At 47.1% G+C, this 24,492-nt stretch overlaps 1 protein-coding gene across 1 annotated transcript in view; it reads right to left on the bottom strand.

Annotated features, from left to right (window-relative positions):
- Positions 1-105: 105 nt before the first annotated feature.
- Positions 106-24,492, bottom strand: part of spred1 (sprouty related EVH1 domain containing 1) — a 43,759-nt gene continuing 19,372 nt past the window's right edge. Inside the window, exons 2-6 of the mRNA XM_064321772.1 lie at positions 18,612-18,786; positions 13,006-13,174; positions 11,088-11,134; positions 5,898-6,053; positions 106-4,405 (exon numbers count right to left, since the gene is read on the bottom strand). Of these exons, the coding sequence (XP_064177842.1) occupies positions 3,758-4,405; positions 5,898-6,053; positions 11,088-11,134; positions 13,006-13,174; positions 18,612-18,786 (1,195 nt within the window). The 3' untranslated portion in view covers positions 106-3,757. The remainder of the gene's footprint in view (positions 4,406-5,897; positions 6,054-11,087; positions 11,135-13,005; positions 13,175-18,611; positions 18,787-24,492) is intronic.

The following is a 24,492-nucleotide window of genomic DNA, read 5'->3' as shown; positions in this document are numbered from 1 at the left end:
TTAGGCTTACATTCGCTTACAGTACACTTTGAACTTAACTCTGAGAAAATGACTTAAGTATTTGGTTATTTTTGAATATCTACTAGACATACTCAGGAAAACAGATTAAAACTCACCATTTTATTATGATAATGTTATTTGATATGTCAATTACAAGTGTATGATGTAACATAAAAACAGTTACAAACATATATATGCATATTTACATTATATACTTAAGAAAAGTAACAAGCTACATCTGTATATGTATAAAGAAAATACAACTACGACATGAGTTATTGAACTACAAATTGTACATCATATGCTTGGTATTTTTAAACAATAATAAAAATACCTAAAATGTATATAAACAAATATAACCAGAACAAGAGCTGTTAAGGTTTAAATGGAAACTATAATAGATGTGAGGCACTTTTTTGAGGTCATCAGGGTGTGAAGCAAATGGCACTAAGAAACCAATAGATGTACAGTATGAAAAACAGGCAGTGTTTACAGAAGAATTATTGGAGTACCATTTATACTGCAGTTTCAAACACAAATGTTTTTCACTATTTAGAACTAATCACATTAAAGTTACATCAAGCGCTGTAAGAATAAAAAGCCTACATATATCAGTGCATCGAAGCATCGGAGAATTTAAGTAACCACTCAGCTGCTGGGAAATGTAACTTTTTTACAATACATTGAATAAACATGTTTATATAGGCATTCCAAAGTTATGCACAGTTATCTAGATTAAAAAATAAAATACTAGCAGCAAAGTGGTTAAGAACTGAAGTCTTACATATGCTAGTTAACAGATACTGTAGGTTAAAAAAAAAAATAAAGCAGACACATGTTGCGTATAAAATACAGTACATGACAAGGTGTTGCCCTGTGCTGGTTAATACAGAAACATGTTAGTTCAGTATTTTCCAAAATATATATACAAATTTTCCTATATTTTGCTTCTCAGCCAGCAAGTTTTAATCAGGTTCATCCAACCTTGGTTCAGCTTGCAATATGCAAAGCAATCAAATGACAAGATGGGTGGGGGAGGGGGTGGGGGAAGAGGACACGAAACGAAACGAAAAGGCGTGTGCACACAAAACTAAGACATTTGCTCCAGATCCTTGTTTTACACTGTATGAGAACTAGGTAATGTATTAACAGTCTTCTGTAACCTTTTCTTAACTCAATAGAATTAGTGATTGTTTCTAGCAGCTTTAGATATCAAACTTTTAAGATAAGTGGACTGTCACTAATGTACCGCATTAGCTGTCTCTATCCTTCTTTTTGCAATACAAAACTAGAAAGAAACTCTTTATTAAAAGCTCAATAGTCATTCCATCATGTACCCCCTCTACTTTTCAATGTGAAATAATACTCAAAGGTGACTTATATACATGATGCTGTCAAAGCTACAGTATATACTGACAGCAGTGATAAATACAGATCTATTTTTAAATTCAGAACGGGATTATTACCATTATTTAAATATAGTGTTACTTATTTACAAATGGTTTGAGTTTGGTACCTGGGCTAACATCTATATAACATATTAAAGTGTCATATCAGTGACTCAGTGTGGACAGAAGTCTAAGTATTTCTCAAGGTAAAATTGCATAGAAAGTAAAATAAAATAAAGACACTCATGCAGAGTGAGTTTTGGAAGTCATATTTTGGATGTTTTCTTATCCATGCTTCACACATACCCTGTGACAGGGCTAATTTCCTGCATAGACAGGAAGTGGGAGGGAATTTACCATGGCAAGGTATAGTTCTCTACGATACAGGACTTTTTAAACCTGATGGTTACAGGCCCAAATGATACGCTAAACGTTCAGTTGACGTGTGCTTGTGAGGCTAATATGCACCGGTTAAATTGACATTTAATTAAACCACTGCTAAACAAGGCTGGCGAATGTAAATTAGCATTCACATGTTAATTTAACATTACTATGAAATAGTACATGACAGCATATGTGTGTAGATACATGTGTATTTATAAATATACATATGCAAAAAACATGTACATACCAGTTTATATGCACATGTATACAGTTATATGTCTAAATATATTCATCTATTCACAAGGACCCCCAGACTGATCTAGGGAATCTATAGGGAGCTGTGAGAGGACACTCAAAAGGACTCAAAACAGTTTTGATTGGACAATAATTGTGGAATGTTTTAGCTTGTGACCCTAATATTATACAGCCGAGAGGACATAGCCATGCAAAACAAATTACTACTGTGTATTAATTTTCATTTGAATATATTAATTACTCGTATTCACTTCTGTATAACATAATATATATGCTCTAGAGTAAGTTATTTTGGACAGGGGCATCTGCAAAATAGCGAACACACACACACACACACACACACACACACACATACTGTATACACACTCACACAACCATATGGAGAGAGAGAGAGAGAGAGAGAGAGCACATAAATACGCACGTTAGCACATGTGCTGTGATTCATACAACACAATTATACACTAAAAAGGAGCAAACAAATGTATTTGGTGACTATGCTGGAACCAAAGTTTGGAAACCAGTGCTTTTAAAGTGGGATTTTCATTTCCATTACCTGGAGTATTTGAATGACCAACCAAAAGCAAAGAAATATTACAATGGGAGAGAGTGTCCAATTACTAACTTAAGTGCCTCATTGCATAGGGGTACCAAATACCCCAAAATGAATTTAAAAAACTTGCTGGTTGAGCAAAATGTCAGCTTTCAGTTTCCAGATAAGACTAGTCACAAAGAAAAATCATTTCCATGGGAAGTGGACTCAGAGGACTGCTATTATCACTAAAGTGGAATACCTGGAATTTTGCTGTCTTGGTCTCATGTTAGGTAAATCAATAAACTAATGTGGTAAACAAGAGTCCTTGTGTCGATTTTTCCCAAAAACGGGCGGAAAGCAACGTTTTACCTTCTTGCTTCTGCTTACAGAATGTATCCCTTTATCTTGGAATGCAACAACATGGTCCAAATCTCACGACCAAAAATAAAGGGAGGTTTAACGTTTAAATGTTCATTCATGAATTTTGGATGGCAATTTCTAACGGTACCTTCAAAAATTATGCTGTTATTTTTATTTATTTTTTTCGCATTCAATGAAAAAAAGAAAAAAAAAACATACACATCCACCACAGAATTATACACCTCAGCACTGTTAAGCAACAATTATAATGCTCACTGTTAATTTACCATTAGAATCAATGAAGGTTACCTTTTAAGGGAAAAAAAAATATCTAGTGCACTTTTTTTCTAATAATTACACTGTCAGAAAACGCTCGAGTCAAGAAGGCCACGGTCACCCAACTGCAAATTCACAAAAGAAAAGCATGAACATATCCCTTTTAGCATACTCATACAGCACACTCTCTGTACGCATCTTTTTGTATTCGTATCGTTTTTTTAAAATCTGCTTCCTGTACAAAAGACAAAATTCCTTCACAAAGTTACGCACTGTGTGTACGAGAGTCCGGTACGGTGGCCTGGATGTTTCATTTTAAATGTGTTTTTTATTTAATTTTTTTGAAACTTTGCGTTGTTTTAGTATCTCTGTGCCGTCCCTCGACGCCTCTCCTGTCGCTAAGCTGCGCGGCGTGTCGCCGGCGAGGCGGGCGGGTAAAGCGCAGAGCCTGCGCCGCCGCCGCGCCCAGCTCTGCGCAAAAACAAGACGCGGCCGCCTGGGTGGGCGGCGGGTGAGGAAAAAGAGGAAGCCGTCGGCGCGGCGCCGGCCCGCCGCCCGCGTCTCAGCCGTTCGCCTTGTGCTTGCCGCCGCAGCAGCGGCAGGCCTCGCCGCAGTGGTGGCAGGCGCGCAGCGGCAGGTAGCAGCACATGCAGGGCGCGATGAAGGACAGCGCCACCAGCGCCAGCCAGCGCAGGCAGAACTGCTCGTCGCCGGTGTCGCAGGAGCACGGGTCCGAGAAGTCGCCCTCCGAGTCGGACATGCAGTGGTAGAGCATGCTCTCGGCGCACAGCATGCAGCTGACTTTGTAGATGCACTGCTTGATGGGGTCGGGCGCGTCCTGGCACTGGCCCCGCCGGTTGTCCTCGTGGTTGAACATCTCGCGGCAGTAGATGCAGCGGGAGCGCTCGCCGTCCTCCCGCCGCCGCCGCGACTTCTTGCCCTTGAGCAGCGGCGACGGCTGGGTCTTGATGGAGTCCTTGCCGGCGTGGCCCTCGGGGCCCTCGGGGTACAGGTACTCGCACTTCTTGGAGTCCAGCTTGGAGAAGGGGGCCGTGAAGTCCACCTCCTCGCGCTCCGGGTCCTGCTTCCACATGACGGGGTGCCGGTAGTCCTCGTACCCTCGGATGAGGACGTCCTTGCGGGGGTTGATCCGCACGATCTCCTCCTCGTCCATGTGAAAGCTCACGTGGCGCGTCGACTTGAAGGATACCTGACGGACGAAAACGCGGAACGGGGAATGAGAAACGTTCACTCGCTGACGCAAACTATGCTTTAAATCGGAAAAGGAAACCAGCAACCGGCTTTTCTTTATCAGTGATTTATCTGCAAATGAATCACTTGGGCGCGTAACCGTGGTGATTTTTGAATCACGCACTTGTCTCTGTGAAACCACAAGCTTCCCTTTGTGCAGATAACTCTGTACGTGTTTGATAACAAACTTAAATCAGTCAGAAAGAGACGTATGTGGGAGGTGGAGGTTTCAGAACAGCAGCCATATTAATCACCACGGCTGCCAGAAGCCAATCATTAACATCAGTGAAAGATGTGCCTCTCCTCCTATTGGTGCTCCCTCAGCCAGAGTGTGGTCATGAATGTGGGAGAAAGCCATTGGCTAACAGGATTGCAGGTGATTAAGCTACAAGGCCTCCAATTGCACTTTCCCATGTTGTCTATGAAAACTGGACATGTATGCTGTGCACATGCATGATGTCAGTTCTAACACACTTTCTCCAGTGTACCTGCATGGACATCCTTAAAGGCAAAATTTGAATTTAGGTTTTGTGGCATACTTTGATTTGATGAGCTTGAATCAAACCTCAGCCTCCCCCTCGCAGTCCTGACGTATGGACCCACGTATTAAAAAAAAACATATTGAAGACTGTATAATAGCTATATTCTGGGTGTCTGGAGTGGAAAAGACTGTTATTTCTTTATAATAGCGGGGGAAGAAACGCCAGACCAACCGAAGCAGAGATGACTGTTTACTGCGTATACCTGAGAAAGGCTACGCTAAATGAAAAGACGACCTTGCACCGATGTAAAGATGAAAACAGAAATGCGAATGGTTCCGGATAAGTAGGAGGAGGGACAGTTCAGACGGGAGTACGCACTTGTGTGTTTGGGTGTGCTCTAAACACTACTGTCTGACACCTCTAATTTTTTACTTCTGCTCAGAATTTTACGACACTTTCCTGGCGTCAGAACAGTTGGCTTTTTAAAGATGAAATCTGTGAGGATTTGTACGCTAACTTGCTGATGATGTGAAAGCTAGGCGCCAGCGTGAAAATAGGGAAGTGTAAAAGTTTGCTGGTCGGTATCTGCTTAGCTGGTTGCTAGGCCATCAACAGCCACTGGATCTGCCCTAGATTGACACAGAAGCAGCACGTGCACGCGAGACATATCTCCAGACCCTCCAGTAACCAAGACACCCAGCTAAATGATCAGCTATAAGAGGAGCATTTACACTGCTGATAATGTTTCCACCAATAAGGAAAGGAAAACCCGTTTTGAAAAATGCTCAGATTTCTCGATAATATGGTTGCTACGGTAGCTCGATTTACTGAAATTCACCATTCCTTACGTTTAATATCAGAAATCAAAATCTTTATCTAAACATCATTTCCCACACCACACCAGTGTCGTCGGTGCGCCTGATGAGTATGGCTCGTGTTGGGGCGCGGGAGCGCGGCGGGGGGGCTGACCTGGGGGGGCACGTAGCGGCGGTTGGCGGTGGGGAACTCGTCGAAGGGCTGGGCGCGCACGTAGCAGCCCCGGCAGGGCTCCGAGCTCACCACGCCGCTCGGCGGGGAGAAGGGCTCCTTCATGGCCGTGCAAATGGAGGGAGGCTCGGGGTTCACCTGCACGGGGGAAAGAAGGCGGGAAACGAACCGCTGTTACACAAGACACGGTTCCAGCTCAGCTGCCATTTTCTCTAGTGCCTGTGAGTGAAAGGTAGAAATGACACTGATATTTTTTTTTTTTTACATTTCAATCACATTTTTAACCATGGTATGACTGACTGTGCCACCACCATTAGCCCTGGTAATAAAGCTTGCAACCCACAGATTCTGTTCCTACTGTGATGAGGATTTTGAGGACTGAATGCATGTTCTCCCTGCACATCCATTACAATGCCAGGTTAGAGGCCATGATGTGGTGGCTTTTTTATCCACCAGGGGGCGACTGCGATCCATGTTTCATGAGCCTCTTAATGACTCACACGCCTTCTGTTCAGAACACTAGGTTCCTATCTCCAAACTGATTCCCAGAGGCATTTTTATTGGTGTAGGAACTACAAACATGGGCCTAACAAACACTGAAGCTCTACTCCACTAGTGTCACGTGCCAAAGCAGGAATTCAGTGTTTTAAGATATGAGCATTCCGGTCCCTTTTCATAAAATACTCATTGGCAAATATCTTGCTTTTAAATTATGCAAACTCTCAAAAACCTGCCAACAAACATTCCAGCAAACGCACATCAGGGTCACTCCATATGAAATCTGACCTATTTCTTCACACCAGGGTCATTCCATATGAAAACCAACCTATTTCTATCCATCTCAGTTTCTCTTAAAATTTGGAATATATTTCTACTGTTAAAATAAGCCCAGCTAATGTTCTGCACTGGCACTGAATTTCTTTTTTTTTGAGAGAGAGAGATTAAAATACACTAGTCATTTTTCAAAGGGTTAGAATAACACCTCTCCAAAATAGTTTTTAACAAAAACCGAGATTCTACTTTTTCTCAGCTCTTGCAACGTGTTACAAAACCTTAATCAGGAAATTCATTTTTCAAAAATCCCATCTGTGTGCAGCCTACATGTTTTGTTGATACATCAATGCATATGAACAATCTAGAAGTCACTGTACGAAATACAGTACGGATCCTTTCAGTAAATCTGAGGGTTCTGCAGCCGTTTCACACAGGAAGCCAGGCTGTTCCGAGCCCATCTCGGCGCTAGCGCTGCGTGCGCTACATGTGCTGATTCAGACCGGACACAGGCGAAGGTGCCATGAAACGCACTAAATAAAGCGCTGTGAATCAGCCTCGCAGGGCCCCAGTCACGACCCAGGCCGCGGTGTCAGGAGTGGGCAGGCCCAGGCTCATCCGGCTGCACCGGGGGGGGGGGGGGGGCAGCACCCATTCACACGTGCCATTTAACCGCGAGCACACAGGCGGCAGCGCCCGCGTCACTCAGCATCACAAACGCTGACCAGCGAACGGCACGGAAACGCTCACAGAAATTACAGAGGCTCTAGTCTTTACTGCTGAAACTGTAGCACACGTTTATGCCACATGTACACAGGGCTCATGCAGACATGAACGTATGATTAAGCACATACACACCGTTCTAATCACTCACTCACACGCACACACAAACGCTCACGTACAAACTCACACACATGCATACACACGCACACACACAAACGCTTGCACAGTATTCTCACACACCCACACTCAAACGCTCTCACACACACACACAAATGCTCTCACTCTCTCTCACACACACACACACACGCGCGCACACACACGCACTCGCCGCCCACGTCCGAGCTCCTCTACCCACAGTGTGTGGAGGCCACTGCTGGCGCTGGTTAGCCGGTGCCGTGTGTAAAGTAACCCACGCCAGTGTTTTAATGCACAACGGAAATCTGGTTAGCTCCCAGCTGCTGCTACAGTAATTACTGTCCTACGGTTGCTAAGAGATGCTTCCTTTGACTTTTTTTTCACCCTCTCTCTGTTTTTTCCTCTCTCCCCCCTCAGACTGCCGAAGCAGTCGCGAGTGCGCGAGCATCGAGGCTGAAACCAGCTCCAGCTGGCCCGACGCAGCCCAAACTTAAAAGCCAGATGACAGCTGTGGGGGGAAAATGGGAGCCAGACGAGCGCTCCCTCTATGCCGCTCGCTCGCTCGTTCGCTCGCTCTTCCGCTCCGCGCCGTCTGAGATTACGGGGCCGTTCCGATCCCGCCCAGTGGCGTGAGGGGAGACGGACGCTCCGGCCACGACCGGGCGATCCGGCCCCTAGCCCCCTTCCCCTTCCCCACGCCCAGCGCCCGGGGGCCGAGCTCTGTGCTGGAGCGGAGCTCAGCCAATGAGCAGCCTGCAAGCGCTCAGACCGCCTCACATCCCCGCTCATTAAGAAAAAACAGGCTGCAGGAATCCACTGAGGATGGAGACCTTTACACAGAGGAGTGATCCAGAGCTTTCCCCCCGGGGGGGTCTGACGCTATACCGAGCGCCGGTATTCTGGCGCGTTCGCCACGAAGCGGCGCTAGCGTTAGCGCCTTTAACCGGCGAACGCGGAACGCGGCGGCGCACGTGTGCCCATGGCACACGCGCCGGGTCCCGCTCGCAGGTAGAGCGCGGCGGAAGGGGCGCGCGGGGTGGAGAGGAGAGGAGAGGATTACCCTCCTGCCCGTTCAGCCATGCTAGAGAGCGGTCACAGGAGCACAAGAAAGAAGAGCTCTTCTGCTCAGTGCACAGATCTGCCCATTAGAAAAGCAGCTGTTGCCTGGGTCTCCAATAATTCTACAGTCGCGCTCATCCATCTGCCTCCTGTTGCTAGGGAGTGTTTTTTTTTTCCTCTTCGTGCACTTAAAAAGGGTTTCATTCCAAATGGGAAAAAGCAGCTCGCTTTTCAGTATTAATACAGACACTGCTTACAGCAGGATGTTTTCATTTCTCTTGTGGATTCTTTCTTTTTTTTTTTTGTTGGACAAGACTTCCTTTCCTGTGCACAAACCCCCCTAGGGGGGTATTTACAAGCGAGCCTGCTCCAAAGCTCGGTTACAGCTAAAATGGCTGCAGTCACATAAGGAGAGATGACTACATTTCCCAGCAGCCCCATATCTTCCTGGCAATTCCATTCTCCCTAGATTTCAAGGGCTTCCCCAACCATATTCCCTGCGGTCAGCCCATTACATTTCTCCTTTATGTAGATTTCTCTTTGATATCCATTCAGCTTGTTTAAACTAAGTGGTTTGAAAACTACGCAGGACAGTACATAAACCAAGGTCTGTCCAATAAAATCTTAAGGGCCTAACAACAGATGTAGCCTAGGCAGCCACGTGTAGTCTTTCAGAGCAAGAGCCCTGTGACAAGAAAGGACATCTGCATTTAAGCACGTAAGCACCGGAATGGAGAAGTAGCACGCCCAGGAGAGAAACGTGTATGTGAATCTGCACAAGGCGAAGGTAGAGGCAGGGTCTGGGGTGGGGGCGGGGCTGCGGTGGGGTGAGGACAGGGGCGGGGCTAAGCGGGGCGTCTGGGGGATTAGGTGCAGCCTACAGGAAGACTGCGGTCTGCTGTCTGGAGGGATTGGAAGTGGGTGCTGAACCCCAGGGCAGGATGTGGTCGGCAGGGTACACAGCGACCGCCATGCCCTATCAGACACAAGCAACTGCAGGGCTGTGGGCCCAGCCTGGGACTCTACAGCCGGGGGGTGTGTCTTAACAGAGCAGGAGACGAGACTAAAACCAGGACTTCATCTGCAAATACCTGCATCCATATTTTCAACAATGCGCACTGTTTGCCAAATGAAACGGGTAAACAAAAAATTCCAAGCTGATGATTTGTAAAAAAATCGAATAAGTATACAAATAAAAACAACTCGTATCAACAGGAAATGTCAATTTAACAATGGTCTTGTGTCCAGACGAGGAAATGTAGCAAATGAAAACCGCCAATTTAGTTGATCAGATTTCATAATGTTTTAAAATAAGATCTGAGGGTGATTACTGGAAATGCAATGACTTTTCACCCTGCACGACCAAGCTTCTCTATCCTGAACAAATGTCAACATCTGAAAAAAAATATTTACATAGTTAGCTCCATAATGTTTAGGACAAAGACTTTTTTCTTGATTTGGCTCTCCACAATCTCCACAAGATTTGCAATCAAGCAATTCACATGTGGGTAAAGTAAACACCCGCAGGTTTTATTAAAGGATACTGTTACATACGTTTCGGTTTCAACGTAGAAATAACAGCACTTTTTATAGAGCTCACTGTACACACACGCGCACACACACGTACGCGGACACACACACATGCGCACACACGCACACATAAGAAATGAGTAAAACTGAAACTAGAATGGTTCTACTTATTAAAAATAAATGTGATTCTTGTGCCTGAGAGCAAGGGCCTCTGCATGATATAAGACAGTTCAAATTCACATACATTTTCCTCTGAAAGTGCAAGCCATTCCCCGTGTGTAACTATTTAGCCCATTGATTTTAAGACATCAGAAGTCAAAATCTAACTAACATCTGGGAATGGAATAGAAGCTTCTCCCACAAAATATGAATATTGAGCAGAACATATCTTGCATATGAAGGCTTTAACGTGAGAACAAAGGTGCCATTCATTTTTATAAGCTTTCCAGCACAACAGGTAGAGTAGCATTCAACTGCATTTTCATCATACAAGAGCCATTTTCTACCCAACATATGATGGATAAAAACCCATTTTACTCCTAGCCTTTTTTTCCCCGATTATGTGACAGTGCCAGACCTCTGGCAACAGCACGGGCCTTCATGCACTCCTGATACACCTGCCCAACACAGCTCTTCTGCTCTGCGCTCCGATTGGCCAGGTGGTCATGACTCGCCAAAAACTAGCCAATCGACACAGGGCCTGAGCCAGGCCTGAGCCCGAGCGTCACGGCGACCGGGCGGATTTCCCGTTCTGTGCTCTGGACGCGGCGCGCGGGACACGCCTGTCGCCACGGCGACAATGGGCGGGAGCGCAAGAGGGGACCGCGCGTCTGGATTACAGGAAGAAGGCGTTGTGTTTCGCCACACCCTGGGTCAATGCGCCCGCCGCTGAATGGGCCTACAGTGAGCAGCGCTCCGCACCTCCTCTCATCACACAGCCTCCATTTCACTCACCTGCAATCCATCTTCAGCAACCTCAGGCTCGCTGTACGACGGACAGCCTTAAACGGAAAGAGAAGAGGAAAGAAAATCAAACACCTTTCCCGGTGTGCACATTAGCTTTGCACAGGACGCACGCATGTGCACGCGCGCGCGCACACACACACAAACACACGTGCACACACGCACAAACACACGTGCACACGCACAAACACACACTCACGCGCGCACACACTCACACGCACACACACAAACACACACACACACACACTCACACTCACGGGCACGCGCACACACACTCACACACAACGTGTGCTTCATCACACGCCACCTCTTCAAAAGGAAGCCTATCAACATGACTAATGGATTGCACAAGCACACATACATTAAAATGGCTGCCACAGAGGTGATTAATCAAAACACTTGAGCACAGGAGGCGGATCAGCTCCTGCTTCAGCCCCAGATAACTTTCATTCTGAAGGCTGATGAATTTGTGCTGCTTTTCCATTCGTCAAATGCTCCGCTTAAATATTTACCACACGGCTCTATTTTTATTACATACCAGATTTCTCCTGCCGTCAAATATCAACCTTTTCGCACATTTGTTTAAATCATTAACAAAATTCCCTCAAACCAAAAATCACAAATCCTCTTAGAACTTTCCCCATGTGTGTAATCCGATTGGTTCACACCCATCCCCGCACACAGCCTGCTCGTTCTGGCATTTATAGCCTGTGCCGGCCTGCCTCAAACAGGCAGGCAGGCAGGCAGGCTGTGTGACTACGCGAATGCAAGGCCACGGTTCTGGTGGAACCATGTACCCAGTCGCCATGGCAACGCAGAACTGCAAAGTCGATGTATTGCGGTCCGGCGGCGGAGAGCCGTGGTGGAATACTGAGGGGCCGCGAGCATGTCGCTACGTGACGTCGCGCCGCTAGAGAGCCCGGACGGACGGACGGACGGACGCACGGGACCCGGAGCTCCGTAATGAATAAATTGCTAAACGGCTTGATGTGAGAGGAGCGCAAACGGCCCCGCCCGGCAGACTGATCCACGTCTGCGCTTCTCCCCCGCCGCTCGGCCAATAGCGGAGTAATCATTACAGCGTGCTGTCATTCACAACCCCGCCGCTCATTAGAACTAGCAAAACTTTACCCGCTATCAGGTCCCGCAGTCCCGCAGTCCCTCTGGTCCAACGTACTGAGGATATGGAGGCCGGGTGTTTTATGACAGCGAGTTGCTGAACAGGCTCCTTTTAATTGCAGGCCTGTGACCTTTGGCATTTTACCGGAAATTGGTTAAAGGAACAAACCCAACCTAACCAGGCTTGTTCCGGCGCCGCCCAGCCCCACCCTTCCCCGCCCCGCCCATCTCATCCCCGCCCCTGGGCCGGTGACCCGCGCGAGACGGGGCGGCGCCCGCAGAAAGCCGACACCGCCTCCATCGGGCCGCCCGCGGAGACTGGAGGTAAACAAGAGGGCCGGGGGCGGGCCAACGATCGGGGGAAACGCCGGCGCTAATCGGCGCGCGGGATCAGCGGCGGGATCAGCGGCAGGTCAGCCGTTACCGCGATCAGACAACACAGGCGCGGGGAAGGCGGAAGTCTGACGGAGTTACCCGCAGCAGGACGCGCCATTCATGCGTGCTCCCTGGGAAACGCCGCCGCCGCCGCGCGCTAAGCGACTGTACGTACTGGTTCCAGCCGTGCGGAGTCAGAGAAATTTTAATCTGGGGATGCAAATGCTAATTGCTGGCTCGGAGTCTCCATGCAAATGCGAGGGGGCAAATCTTCCTGGCTCGGCACGTAGGCGGACGCCTGCGTGATCTGATAAGCCGGACAGTTTCCGCTGGCGATCGCCACAAACGCCGCGCTCAATAGCAGAACCGCCGCGCTGGCGGAAGGGGGAGGGGGGGCGGGGGTTAGGGACCGTACCTTGGCTGATGTCCTCGATGGCTCGGCGGATGCCGCGGTCGAAGGCCCTGGCGTCCGCAGGACTCTGGAACGTCAGGCCGAACTTCTTGTCGTTGATCCTCCAGTGGTGAAATATGGGGTTCACCTTGTTGTACACCAGATCCTTCTTTAGAACACACTCCAGCACAACCTGAGGGGGCCAAAGAGGACTGTCGTTAAGGCTAAAGCCATCGCCGTCGGCAACCGCTCCGTATCCCTCGGTTTTGGGGGGTGGGGGGGGTGGTCCCTCCTCGGCTAGGTTTGCATGCGCGCCAGGAGAAGGACGTCAGTCTCCCGCGTACGCCAGCGCGGTTTTTCCCACACGTCGCAGTGAGAGCGTGGGGGTTACCTCCAGTTCAAACGCGCCTTTCCCTAAGCCCCACCACGACAGGGGAGAGCAAGTCATTTCCATGTCTGTTAGATACATGCAAACTCAGTGCACTCTTCTCAACTCCATTCTGTGTGAACCTGTCGATCACCTTAACCTGTGCCTTCTGCGTGCCACCTATCCCTCGCATGCTGGTACCAGTGTTACAGTGTTTCTGCCTGTGTGCTAAAGAAATATATTCATCACCGTATTGCAATTTTTTGAAGTTTCATCTCTTAAGATTTAAGTTGGATTTATTTGTATTATTCTGACAGAGCAGAATGTCTCTAGATCCTAGATCCCCTGGTAGACACAGAAATCTACCACAGGTTTTCACAAAACTTGGTGCAATTCAGTAATGGACATCTAAATATTTGAAATCATTGAAATGATATTAAACAATTTAATATTCTTTATAATATTGTGTATTATATTATGGCATTCTTTTTGAATACATTTTATAAAAATATTTATTTTCTTGAATAAATATTTTGAGTTTCATTCAAAATACAACTTGACATGGCACCTAGTACATTCCTAAAATATTACCGCAATTTTCAAATAACATGACATGAATCCAGCATACCAACCAACAGTAATATACCCTGTGTACTACTGACTGAAAATAAATAATATTGGTCCTATTAATAGTTGAGTTATAGAGCTGGGAAGAGACCAATAAGTCTTCCAGATGGGACTTGTACTGGCAAAAATACATAAGTTAAGCAAAATAAATACAAATTTACACAAATTCAAAAAAAAAAAAAAAATTCTATTTCAATATTGTTCTATTAAACAGAGGTAAAGTTGAGAAACTAGGCGTACACAAGCGCAGAGCAGTTTTCTGGAAGCCCATTATTAAATGGGCTCTTTGACTGAGCTCCAGAGCTGCCTCTCTGCAGATTAAATGAAATGAGAGATGAGCATTACGGGCTATGTGCCTCTGAGGGAAGTCCAGGGCCGCTCGCACCGCGTAGAAAAGGACTCGCTCAATCACAGCGCTTCAAACTCAAAGTCAGCGTTCAACGCAACTCGCCTGTTTGCGTCTCACCGCGGGAGTGACCTAAACACGGTGGGGGGGGCATTCTGCGGTGTAAACGGCCCCTGTCGGTGTTCAGTGCACAACTTACAGGCAAGCAGATGACCATAGATAGCGCCACGGTTATCGCTAGCTGTTCATAATTGTGCAACTGAATTAATAATAGAAACGGTGGGTTAGACGTTAAGACTGATGCGTGGAAGGAGGGGAGAAAAAGTCTCTGTTGCGGTGAACCTCTTGCCTTACGAAAGCAAAGACTGCGTATCTCTCACCAAAAACAGCCTGCAAATGGAACCTTATCCTGCGCGTGTACACATACCCAAACATTCTTCAGTCACAATAAAGAAAGCCTAACTTCCTGTTGAGCTCCCATACTTCCCTGGGGCAAAATGGGGGAGGGGGGATATAGCAGTGAGTCCTGTGTGTGTGTGTGTGTGTGTGTGTGTGTGTGTACGCTAGAGTGTGTGTGTAGGTGTGTGTGTATGCGTGGTGTGTCAGTGTGGTGTGGGTAGGTGTGTGTGTAGGTGTGTGTGTATGCGTGTGTGTCCATGCGTGTGTGTGTGTGTACGCTAGAGTGTGTGTGTAGGTGTGTGTGTATGCGTGTGTGTGTGTGTGTGTGTCCATGCATGTGTGCGTGTGTGTGTGTGTCTGTCCATGCGTGCGTGCATGTGAGGCTGCTGCTTTTTTATACCTCTCAAAACAAACAGAAACTGGCCCACTCGCAATCACCCGGGCCCTACTCCAGATGCTGTTAACGACTGCTTGTCAAACATCAGATCAGCATTACCCGAAAAGACTGACCATAACAATTACAAAAGAGCGCGCGGATCGGGGGGTTCCATTTTGTATGTTTTCAAAAGACACTGCGGTTCTAATCTACGCTGTGTGCAATACTTATCTGAATAGGGCTCCACTATTGATCAGTCTGACACGGGAACAATCAAAGCTGGCCAACACGCTTGTCTTCTGCTTCTCAAATATTGTGGGGAAAAATGCCAACTGCTAAACAGTGAATACAATAAACGTGTAGCTACCATGCAGTGAATTTAAGGAAACTTTTCATTGTGTTTGCAAACATGCTATCTAGAACAACAGTTGCACAGTAAAACAGGATAGGACTTCCAAGCTCCCTAGGTTTAGGTGTGCTACACTTTCAAATAACTAAACACAACCAAACATCACTGTCAATCAAAAAGACGGGAAAACGAATATTCACAGCAGGCTGACGCCATTCATTTTTTCAAATCTGAAGCACAGCCATGACCATATTTTTTTAAACGTGTATCACTTTAATTTCTGACAGCCAACAACCGGTCGCCGTTCCGGTGCGTGTGTTTACAGGAGCGAGTGTGTGTGTGTGTGTGTGTGTGTGGGACCGCGCCGGTATGTGTGCGCGTTTTGGGTGTTCCTCCTGAGAGAGGCGCAAGGGTTAAGCCCCCGTGTTTACCCAGCCCGACAGGCGACGGGAGGAGGAGGCCGCTGGCCTGATTGTCGGAGCGAGACTGAGTGGAGCCGGAGCGGGTAAGGTGAGCGCGGGCCCGGGAGAGGAGGAAGTATCGCCGTTACGAGGAAGGACGACACTCAACACCGCATTCCGCACGGCGGCGAGAGCGGGCGAGCGGGCGAGCGGGAGGGAGCGGGAGGCAGCGAGCGAGAGGGACGATGATGAATGGAATTCCAATTGAATCCAAACAGAATCGGGGGTTTTGGGTTGCTCCCCGGCCCCTTTTGTGCCGCGCGGCCGTCCCGGCCTGTTCCAAACAGATCCGTTACCATGACGAGGCCGTCTCGCGGTGACAGGGCCGAGGGGAGGGCAGCTCAACACTGAGGGAACGCGTACCGGTAGCGGCTCAACATTACACAGACACAGAATGTCCTTCTTTCTTCAGCAAAAGAAGAAAAAAAAAAACACTACTGGCACCAATAACTGAATAAAAAACCGTCATATATGATTTCCTTTAATACATTTATGCTGAAATCATTTGCACTGCGTAACAAAAAAAGGGAGTCTGAGACACGCACAGAGAAGTCAGATACAATAATTAAAAAGCCCACCGAAAGACAGTCATTCGGGGACAACGCACCGTTAGCAATTGCACGGCTCAGTAGTTAGCGTCATACAGACGGACAATTGAACAGGAAATGAATAGAACCGGGAAAAGAAGAGAAAAGGCTGTATGGAAAAAAAAAAAAAGGTACAGATAAAGACGAAAAACCACTCCTAAGATTTATTTTATCTGACAATTGGAAAAAAAACGCTGCAGCCAATTAAAATTCAAGTTGGTATTAAAAAGAAAGGCGCATCTGTGGCTATATTCGGTAAGAGCTGACTCACCAGTACAGTTTGTACTGTACCACCGCGCGTATGGCTGGTGGCTCTAGGATACTGCAATCGCAGTCTCCCTCCCTCCCGGCCTTTATCGCTACAGAGCCGAGAAAGTTACACGCGGCCTCGCTTCTCCAGGGTCCAGAAGTCGCCGATGACGGACGTGCCGGGGCATTCTAGCCAACCGTAGCACTCCAACCATGACCGGGGGCTGTCACATGACGGACACTTAAAGCCCACATTAGCACGGAAAAAGAGCTTTTAGATTTCTCCCCCCTCCCTCCCACCTCACATCTCTGTGACTGTTCCTTAAAGGCACACTAAGCGATGCTCTGCCGAGGACACAGGCTAAAAGAGTCGAGCCCAGAGAAACCTCTCCAGTTCCACGCACCGATCCCCGCTCCGCGCCTGGAGGTGAACTACCGTTTAAATGGGGCACAGTTACTTTTCTTTCCAACTGTACAAAATCTTCTCGTAATGCAAGCAGGAAATCCAAGTGATTCTCCCTCCCATCAATCCATCTCAAGAACGTGGAATAGCCTGTGTTAACAAGAACTTCAATCTGAGGCATGCAGCCATCGTAGCATTTCAGGAGTTTGTGTTTCTCTTTCCATGAGCAGACTAAGGAAATGCAACTGCAATCCCATACATAACTGACGTATCAAAAAAAATTAAAATAGGTGGTTAGTTTGGAGGGGATGTAGGTTAAATAACAACAAACCTTGAAATCACACTGTAGCCCACAGAATAGGCTACATCTGGCCCTATATACCAAGCACTATGCTTCTCATCCCTTGACCTCTACAGTATAAAAATAATCTCTGTTGGCCTGAGACTGATGGCTAATTGTGACTGTGTTTAATGATCTACAGTATCACGCATAAGACTTGGGTTTTACTCCACAATACTCTCTCCCTGCACTGCACTGGCCAACCGGCTATGGGAAGACCATAAACCACATTTTCACTTGTAATTGTGAAATGTTACTACATTAAATAACATTTTTTTAAATGTATATTATATTTAAAATGTCTACACTAGACTCACTCAAAATGTACATTTTAAATGCATTTCAGTCTACCTGAAGAGCGTAATGTACAACACAGTGAATGGAATAGAAACACCAACATAATTATATTTTCTACATTAATTTTCAATGACATCATCAGTCACCAAGGCCAGTCAAACGACAGCGGTTTATTTTTAGATTTCGGTCTTTGCGATAAAATTAATCTGATTCAGACGCAGCGTGCGCCAACTCAGCCATGTCGACCGTGCTTTAAAAACGCTATCTATCCGAGGAGGATGACAAGAGAGACGTTCAAGAAAGAGGAAGTAGGAACATGGACTCAATACGAAGATTCCGCATCCAGAAAAAAGTGGGGGGGAAAGAAAAGAAAATGTACACCTCACAGAAAAAGTCCCATATTGCTCAGTAAGGCATCTGTGTTTTAGAGTTGTTTGACTGGATTCCATCCCATCGCAATCCATGCCACTGCTTAAAAAGTGCCTGTGACTGTCTTACTTTTATCCATCTGCTCCACACCAACAAACCCACATACTTCTGTGAGAGCAAATGCACCCACATTCCCTGTGTGTGTGTGTGTGCGTGCGTGCGTGTGTGAACATTCAGTCCTTCCCAGTGATGCCGTGATTCATCATGCAGTGCGGTACTATTCCGAGCTACCTGCACAACAGGAAGACCAAACAGACCCATGTTTTTTGGGAAGAGAAAAACAGGATGACAAACACCGATGAGCTCATCTGGCGACCCTTTTCCGCGCGGATGCGCGGGAGCCCGCGTGACACTCGTGACAGGAAGGGATTGTGGGATTTCGGCGGTCCGGTCCACTTACCGATTTGTCTTTGAGCCGCTCCCCCTGGATGAGGAAGTCGGGGCACCCGCCGTCGTCCTGCCGGCTGACTTTGTAGACGGTGACGCAGCTGAGGCCTCCCCCGCCCAAGGGCAGCCATCCCCCGCTGGAGTCATCCCGAGTCATGACCACTGCTCTCACGCGCGCGTAACTGTCACTGCGGAGACGGGGAGAGAGAGCGACCGCGTTACTGCCACCACCCAGGACCCAGGACCACCACCACACATACACATACATTACTAATGTGGTGCCACTGCGGAGAGGGGGAGAGAGAGCGACCGCGTTACTGCCACCACCCAGCACTACCACCACACATACACATACACTACTACTGCGGTGCCACAGCAGGGAGGGGCAGAGAGAGCGACCGCGTTACTGCCACCACCCAGAACCCAGGACCACCACCACACATACACATACATTACTACTGCGGTACCACTGCAGAGAGGGGGGTGAGGACCGCGTCACGGCCATGAACAAGGACCATAACCACACATACAAATACATTACATACATTACTACCGCGGTGCCACTGCAGAGGGAGATCAGCGCTAACGACAGGCCGCATCACCACCACAACCCAGGACCCAGGACCCAGGTCCAGCACTACTGACCGGCCACATCACCACACACACACATACATTACTACTGCGGTGCCATGGTCTATCAAAGAAAACAGACAATCTAACAGTCAATACATACAATCATTTTGCAAACTACATTCTCATGAGATTAACACTGGGCTCTGTTTGTCCACGAGAAGCCATCACTGGCCGTTTTACATAAAACATCTTTTCCCCTGATATTTTTAAGATGAAAGTCACAACTCAAGGTCACTGCAGGCAAGCAGAAGTTGGCTTGGTTGCCGTGCCACTTGGTTGTGAATGAACGCACTCTGGAGCAGTCTCCTATGACTCTGTCCTTAACCCCTGAGCCAGAGAGAGGACGGGGGGCTACAGGATGAGATGGCACCATTTCAGCTTCAAAGTGAAGTCCGCTGTTGCACAAAGAGTACCTGCAGTTCTTATTTCATTCACTATCCAAAAATAAAAGCAAAAACAAATCAATCAACCGTGGCCTAAGGTCACAAAACTGCACATAATACAGCGTATAAGGAGGCATCTTGTTCTGAGGAGAACATTTCATAGTTAATGTTAGCGTTTGCAAACCATAAGGCACCAAGTAACAATTTTGTAACAAGAACAGCTAAACCAGCCAACATTTTCTTCAGCACCTGCGAGGATAAGCCAACTCACAACATCATTTTGTTTCGGGCACTTAATAAACAATCTTCAGCTTGACTGTAAAGATCAATAAATGTTCACTCTTCATGGTGCGAAGGCTGCTCCTTCCCCTTTCTCACTGTGAGAATGGGAGTTACAGGAGCAGGAATATGCCACATCAACCAAAAGAATGCAGGACAGACTCACATCTACACGCCCATCTGCACTGCAACAATGGTTATTCATAAAGGTCATTTCAAATTTGCTTTCATTTAAAACAAACCGAAAACAAAAACAGATATAAAGAATCGCAGGCCGATTGCATCAGCCTGGATGAAGAAGGACCCCACCCACCAACAGCGTTGCATAACAGCAAAGATTCATGTACACGGTCCGTGCCTTTAAACGCCCATTAATATCGCTGCTTTATTACCTCCTCAAAAATACCTGACGAGCACAAAATGGCAGACATCACACAGTAATGTCCAAAACTTTGACCTACAGGTAGTTAACTTCAGTCGCTCCCGATTATCGCCCGCAATCTAGCGAGGGCTTGATTAAAAATCGCATTCCGATCTGAAACCGGAAATTACAAAGGTCGAAGTTTGACGAAGGCAGCCCTTTATGGATCCTTCTAGTAACATATTAAGCAAAGAGGAAGATGGAGCAAAGGTGAGGGGGAAATGGATCGCAGAAAAAGGTCTCCCTCGATTGCCCCCCCCCCCCTTCCTCAGCCGGCTCAGTGCATTAACCCATTACCAAAGGAAAGGGTTCTCAAAAGCACCAATTCCCACAGCACTCCGCCGTGGCTTCTGAATGCCCCCTTTCCCATGGTCACTGCACCTAACTCAGCCCAGCACACAGTCTGCTTTGTTAAACACCTCTTAATAGAAGAAACACATGCTTTCATTTATCTTTAAAGCGCACACGTATTCCGTAACCCTTTTTACCAGGGCTGAGACACGGTACCCCCCCCCCCCCCCCCCCAGACCAAGCACTCCCCAGCACGGATGGGCATGCTATCGGGGTCACCTCCACATTATTTCATATGAATATTTGAGAGCGGTTGGCTGTAGCTAAAAGCCGGAGGTGGGTGCGCTCTTAAAGGTACAGAGCGCCTGAGCAGCCGACTGCCCTGCGTGAAGAGGAGGTCCGAGAACACCACCGATGATGAACATTTCTATGCAATGAGCGTTTCCTACATGATGGAAAAAAAAAAAAAAAAACAATAACATTCACCAGGTTACACTCTACTTCTGACAAACCACTGTAGAGAACGACTGTAGAGAACATAGTATGGCAAAACCCATACTTATCTGCTGTAAACAATTTCACAATGAACCAAATTCATCAAATTAATATAGTGATTAGAAATACATCATTAAAACAAATAATTAACTTTGCAAATATACCATACCATTTTATAACTGATGTGAAATTAAGGTAATATACAAGGAAATAGCAAAAACTAAATGATCTCTTCATAAGGCAAGGAAACACAGCAGCTTCCACCGTGTGGATTTGGAAAGCAAAAAACAGAAATACTTGTAATCCATCTCCACCTCTAATGACAGTTTTTACCATTTTCATTACTTACACATACCATCAAAAAAATCGAACTAAAAAATACTACATTTCAAAATATGCATCAACTTAAATAATACCCTTAGGTAATCTCCTTTATTTTTTGGGATTTCAGTCCCAATCAAAAAATAAGGTGACTAGAGGGCTCTGCTACAAACTGAATGAGCGAACATTATGCATTGTCACAACAACTGGCAAATGCTTTACAACCAATAAAGAAATCCAAAATCATTTACCTGAGCCTGTAGAGATAATGTCATAAACTAAAATAAACTCTCTATTTCATGAAATTCCCCATCAATGCAGAATGAGCTCCATGGTTAACTTTCCCACACCCAATTCTCTGATGTTGCTGGAAATGGCAATCGTGAAGCACGTTCCTATTTTAATTACGCCGTTGTGTGTGGGCTCCAGGACGGCTCATCCCGTTCAGGCTGTTCCAGCAGGTGGATGAGCTCGGTGGCCTGGTACAGCATTCAGACTGAGCCGCTACGGAACCGCCCATGGCTCCGGCCTTGGAGAGGGGCGCGTCGTGCCTCGCCGCGCTCCGACGACCCCCTCTGCCCAATCGGGGGGGTGCGCAGGCTGCCTGTAACGGGCCACACCTGCGAGCCAAACTCCTCCTAGTGTCTGTGAGAGCGTGGCTGTAAGCCTGCAGCTGCTGGGCATTAGCCTGCGTTTCAGTGGAGCCAGTGCTCTCTACAGGTTACACTGATGAGCGGGAACACACACACTCAAACATCCCATACTGGGAGGAAAGGAAAATGGGTAAAACCTTTTAAATTCATCAAATTTATTTGAAACAATGAGCATGTGTCCACCGAGCATATCTCCTGCCCGCCATCAATCAGAACTGTACACTCAAACACTTCCCTTTGCAACTCAACATTTCTTTGACAACTCAAACATGCAGAGTCACACCGCATCACACGCAGTTATTTAAATGCAGTTCACCTTTAAAAATTCTTTTTTTTTTTTTTTTTTTTTTTTTAAACGCAGTTATTATCCCAGCACCTTGTAGTCTAATGAGCAGCCTCGCTCGTGTCCTGGGAAAATTTGTTTAGTCAAACAAAATGCATCGTATACATTAATACAAGGGGTTATGATATTTGTAAATTAAGCAGGCCATTTGAAAAGCAAACCTCTCTGTTCCGTACAAGGCTAATTTGAAGGCAAATCGGACGATGCCTACGCACTTAAAATGACAGGCTTGACAGCACTGTTTTGATACTTTTGTCTCCACCTCACGCTGGTGGCCCCTAGCATCATACAAATAGGTGGTGAGTTCCACAGCCAGGAACTAAAGGATACTGCTAAGGGAGCACACGCCTTGCCTATCAGGCAGGACTGCTACGCCGTCCTTCAGGTTACAGGATTGCGCTCTCATAGACCCAGATGGGCATATCCCATTTCTAACAGAGAGGGGGGAGGGGAGTTCTGCTGCCATGTTCAACCCCAGCAACCTCACCCTACCTGATGACAACTATTACCACAATATTTAAGATGACAAACACAACAGTACCATTAGACAGAGTATGAATTTTGTCCATGTTCACTGAGGACACGGTAGTGTTTAGGCCACTCTTGAGTATGCAATGCAGTTCACCTTTGGTACAAGGATAACACAGATGCATGTGTGAAATGTCACATTGAGTCTGTAATGTACATCTATTACTAGCTTGGTACTAGCTTGGAGCATATTTTTCAGTATTCTGATAAAGATTAATCGGTTCCTTTATCAAAAGTAGGATGGTGTGACAATACATTATGCAGTATATTGTTTTTTCAAGCAAGGTTATGCTTGAGAAAAGAAAAAAAAGATGTGAAACCACAGAACACTGCGTCAACCATTTTAAAACTGCAGAGGCCTCTGGTTTCGATGCTAGCATTTGGCATGTACCCTTTCGCATGGGAACAGGGTTGCGCTCTCTCACATCCTGTCCTAGAGAAGGAAGGCAGGTCCCACTTCCACATCCTCACCCCAAACCGCCCCACCCCCCCCACCCCCCACCCAGCCGACACCAAGGAACCGTGCGCGCGCGGGTCAGCAGTTAAAAAGACAGAGCTCTGTTATCAGGCCCTGTGGTGGGCAGTAAAGCTAGGCGCTAAGCGCTAAACGCTGGCTGTTCCCAGCAGGGACACGGCCTGAGGTATGGTAATGGTGAGCCCGCCTGCTCTCCCCTCTCCCCCCCCGCAGACGGGGTCCGAAAGGAAGCGCCCGTCAGGCGGCGGCCCCGTGGCCCCGCGGCCCCCGCGCAGGGACAGAAGGCGGGCGTCGGCCTCGTTCAGCCGTGACCGAAGCGGGCTGACCAGGGCCTGACCCCGGCACAGCGGCCCCACCACGGCCGCTCTCCATTTACCCCGACCCGCGCCGCGCCGCAGCGTATAAATCACCGCGGAGCAGCGGAGCGGGGGCCCGGGGGCCCGGCTACAGCCCGCGCGCCGGCCTCACGCTCCATTTACAAGGGCCGAAAAATGAACTGCCTTCATGAACTTTCTACAGAGGTAAGTAAGAGGGGGGAAAAGGTTCCCCAACCATGGTTATTCCATCCCACTCTATCGTCTCTCTCCAAAGCGGTGTGGGAACCATGGACTAATCCACAGGCTCAACTTTCTTTTTCATGTTAAGTTTTCATGTTCATTAATATGTACAACTTGCTGTGGCTACTTGCACATTCGCTTTACATTACTTTATGTTTACTGCACACACAACATTTTGCCACTGTATTAGTTAAATACCATGCTTTAAGCTTACACATCATCTTGCTTAACATCTTGCAAAACCCATGTCCTGTTAGGATCCCATTGTCACATTTTCTACTGTAACAGAATGCCCCCAGATTCAGTCCCAAGTCAGATTTCACAGTAAAACATTTGCTTGAAGCAAACATTCAGTATCAACTGGCCACTCATCAACATCTCAAAAAATACGCTTTTAACAAACAAAAAGAGAGAAATAAGTCAAGGGTCCAGAAAACACAAAAAAAACAATAAAGTTTATCATTTTAATTCCCTGCATTTATATAGCGCTTTTGGCTGGCGACTCAGAGCACTTT

Source organism: Anguilla rostrata, chromosome 1, assembly GCF_018555375.3.
Source record: "Anguilla rostrata isolate EN2019 chromosome 1, ASM1855537v3, whole genome shotgun sequence".
Lineage (NCBI taxonomy): Eukaryota > Metazoa > Chordata > Actinopteri > Anguilliformes > Anguillidae > Anguilla > Anguilla rostrata.
This window is presented reverse-complemented; position numbering and strand designations above follow the sequence as displayed.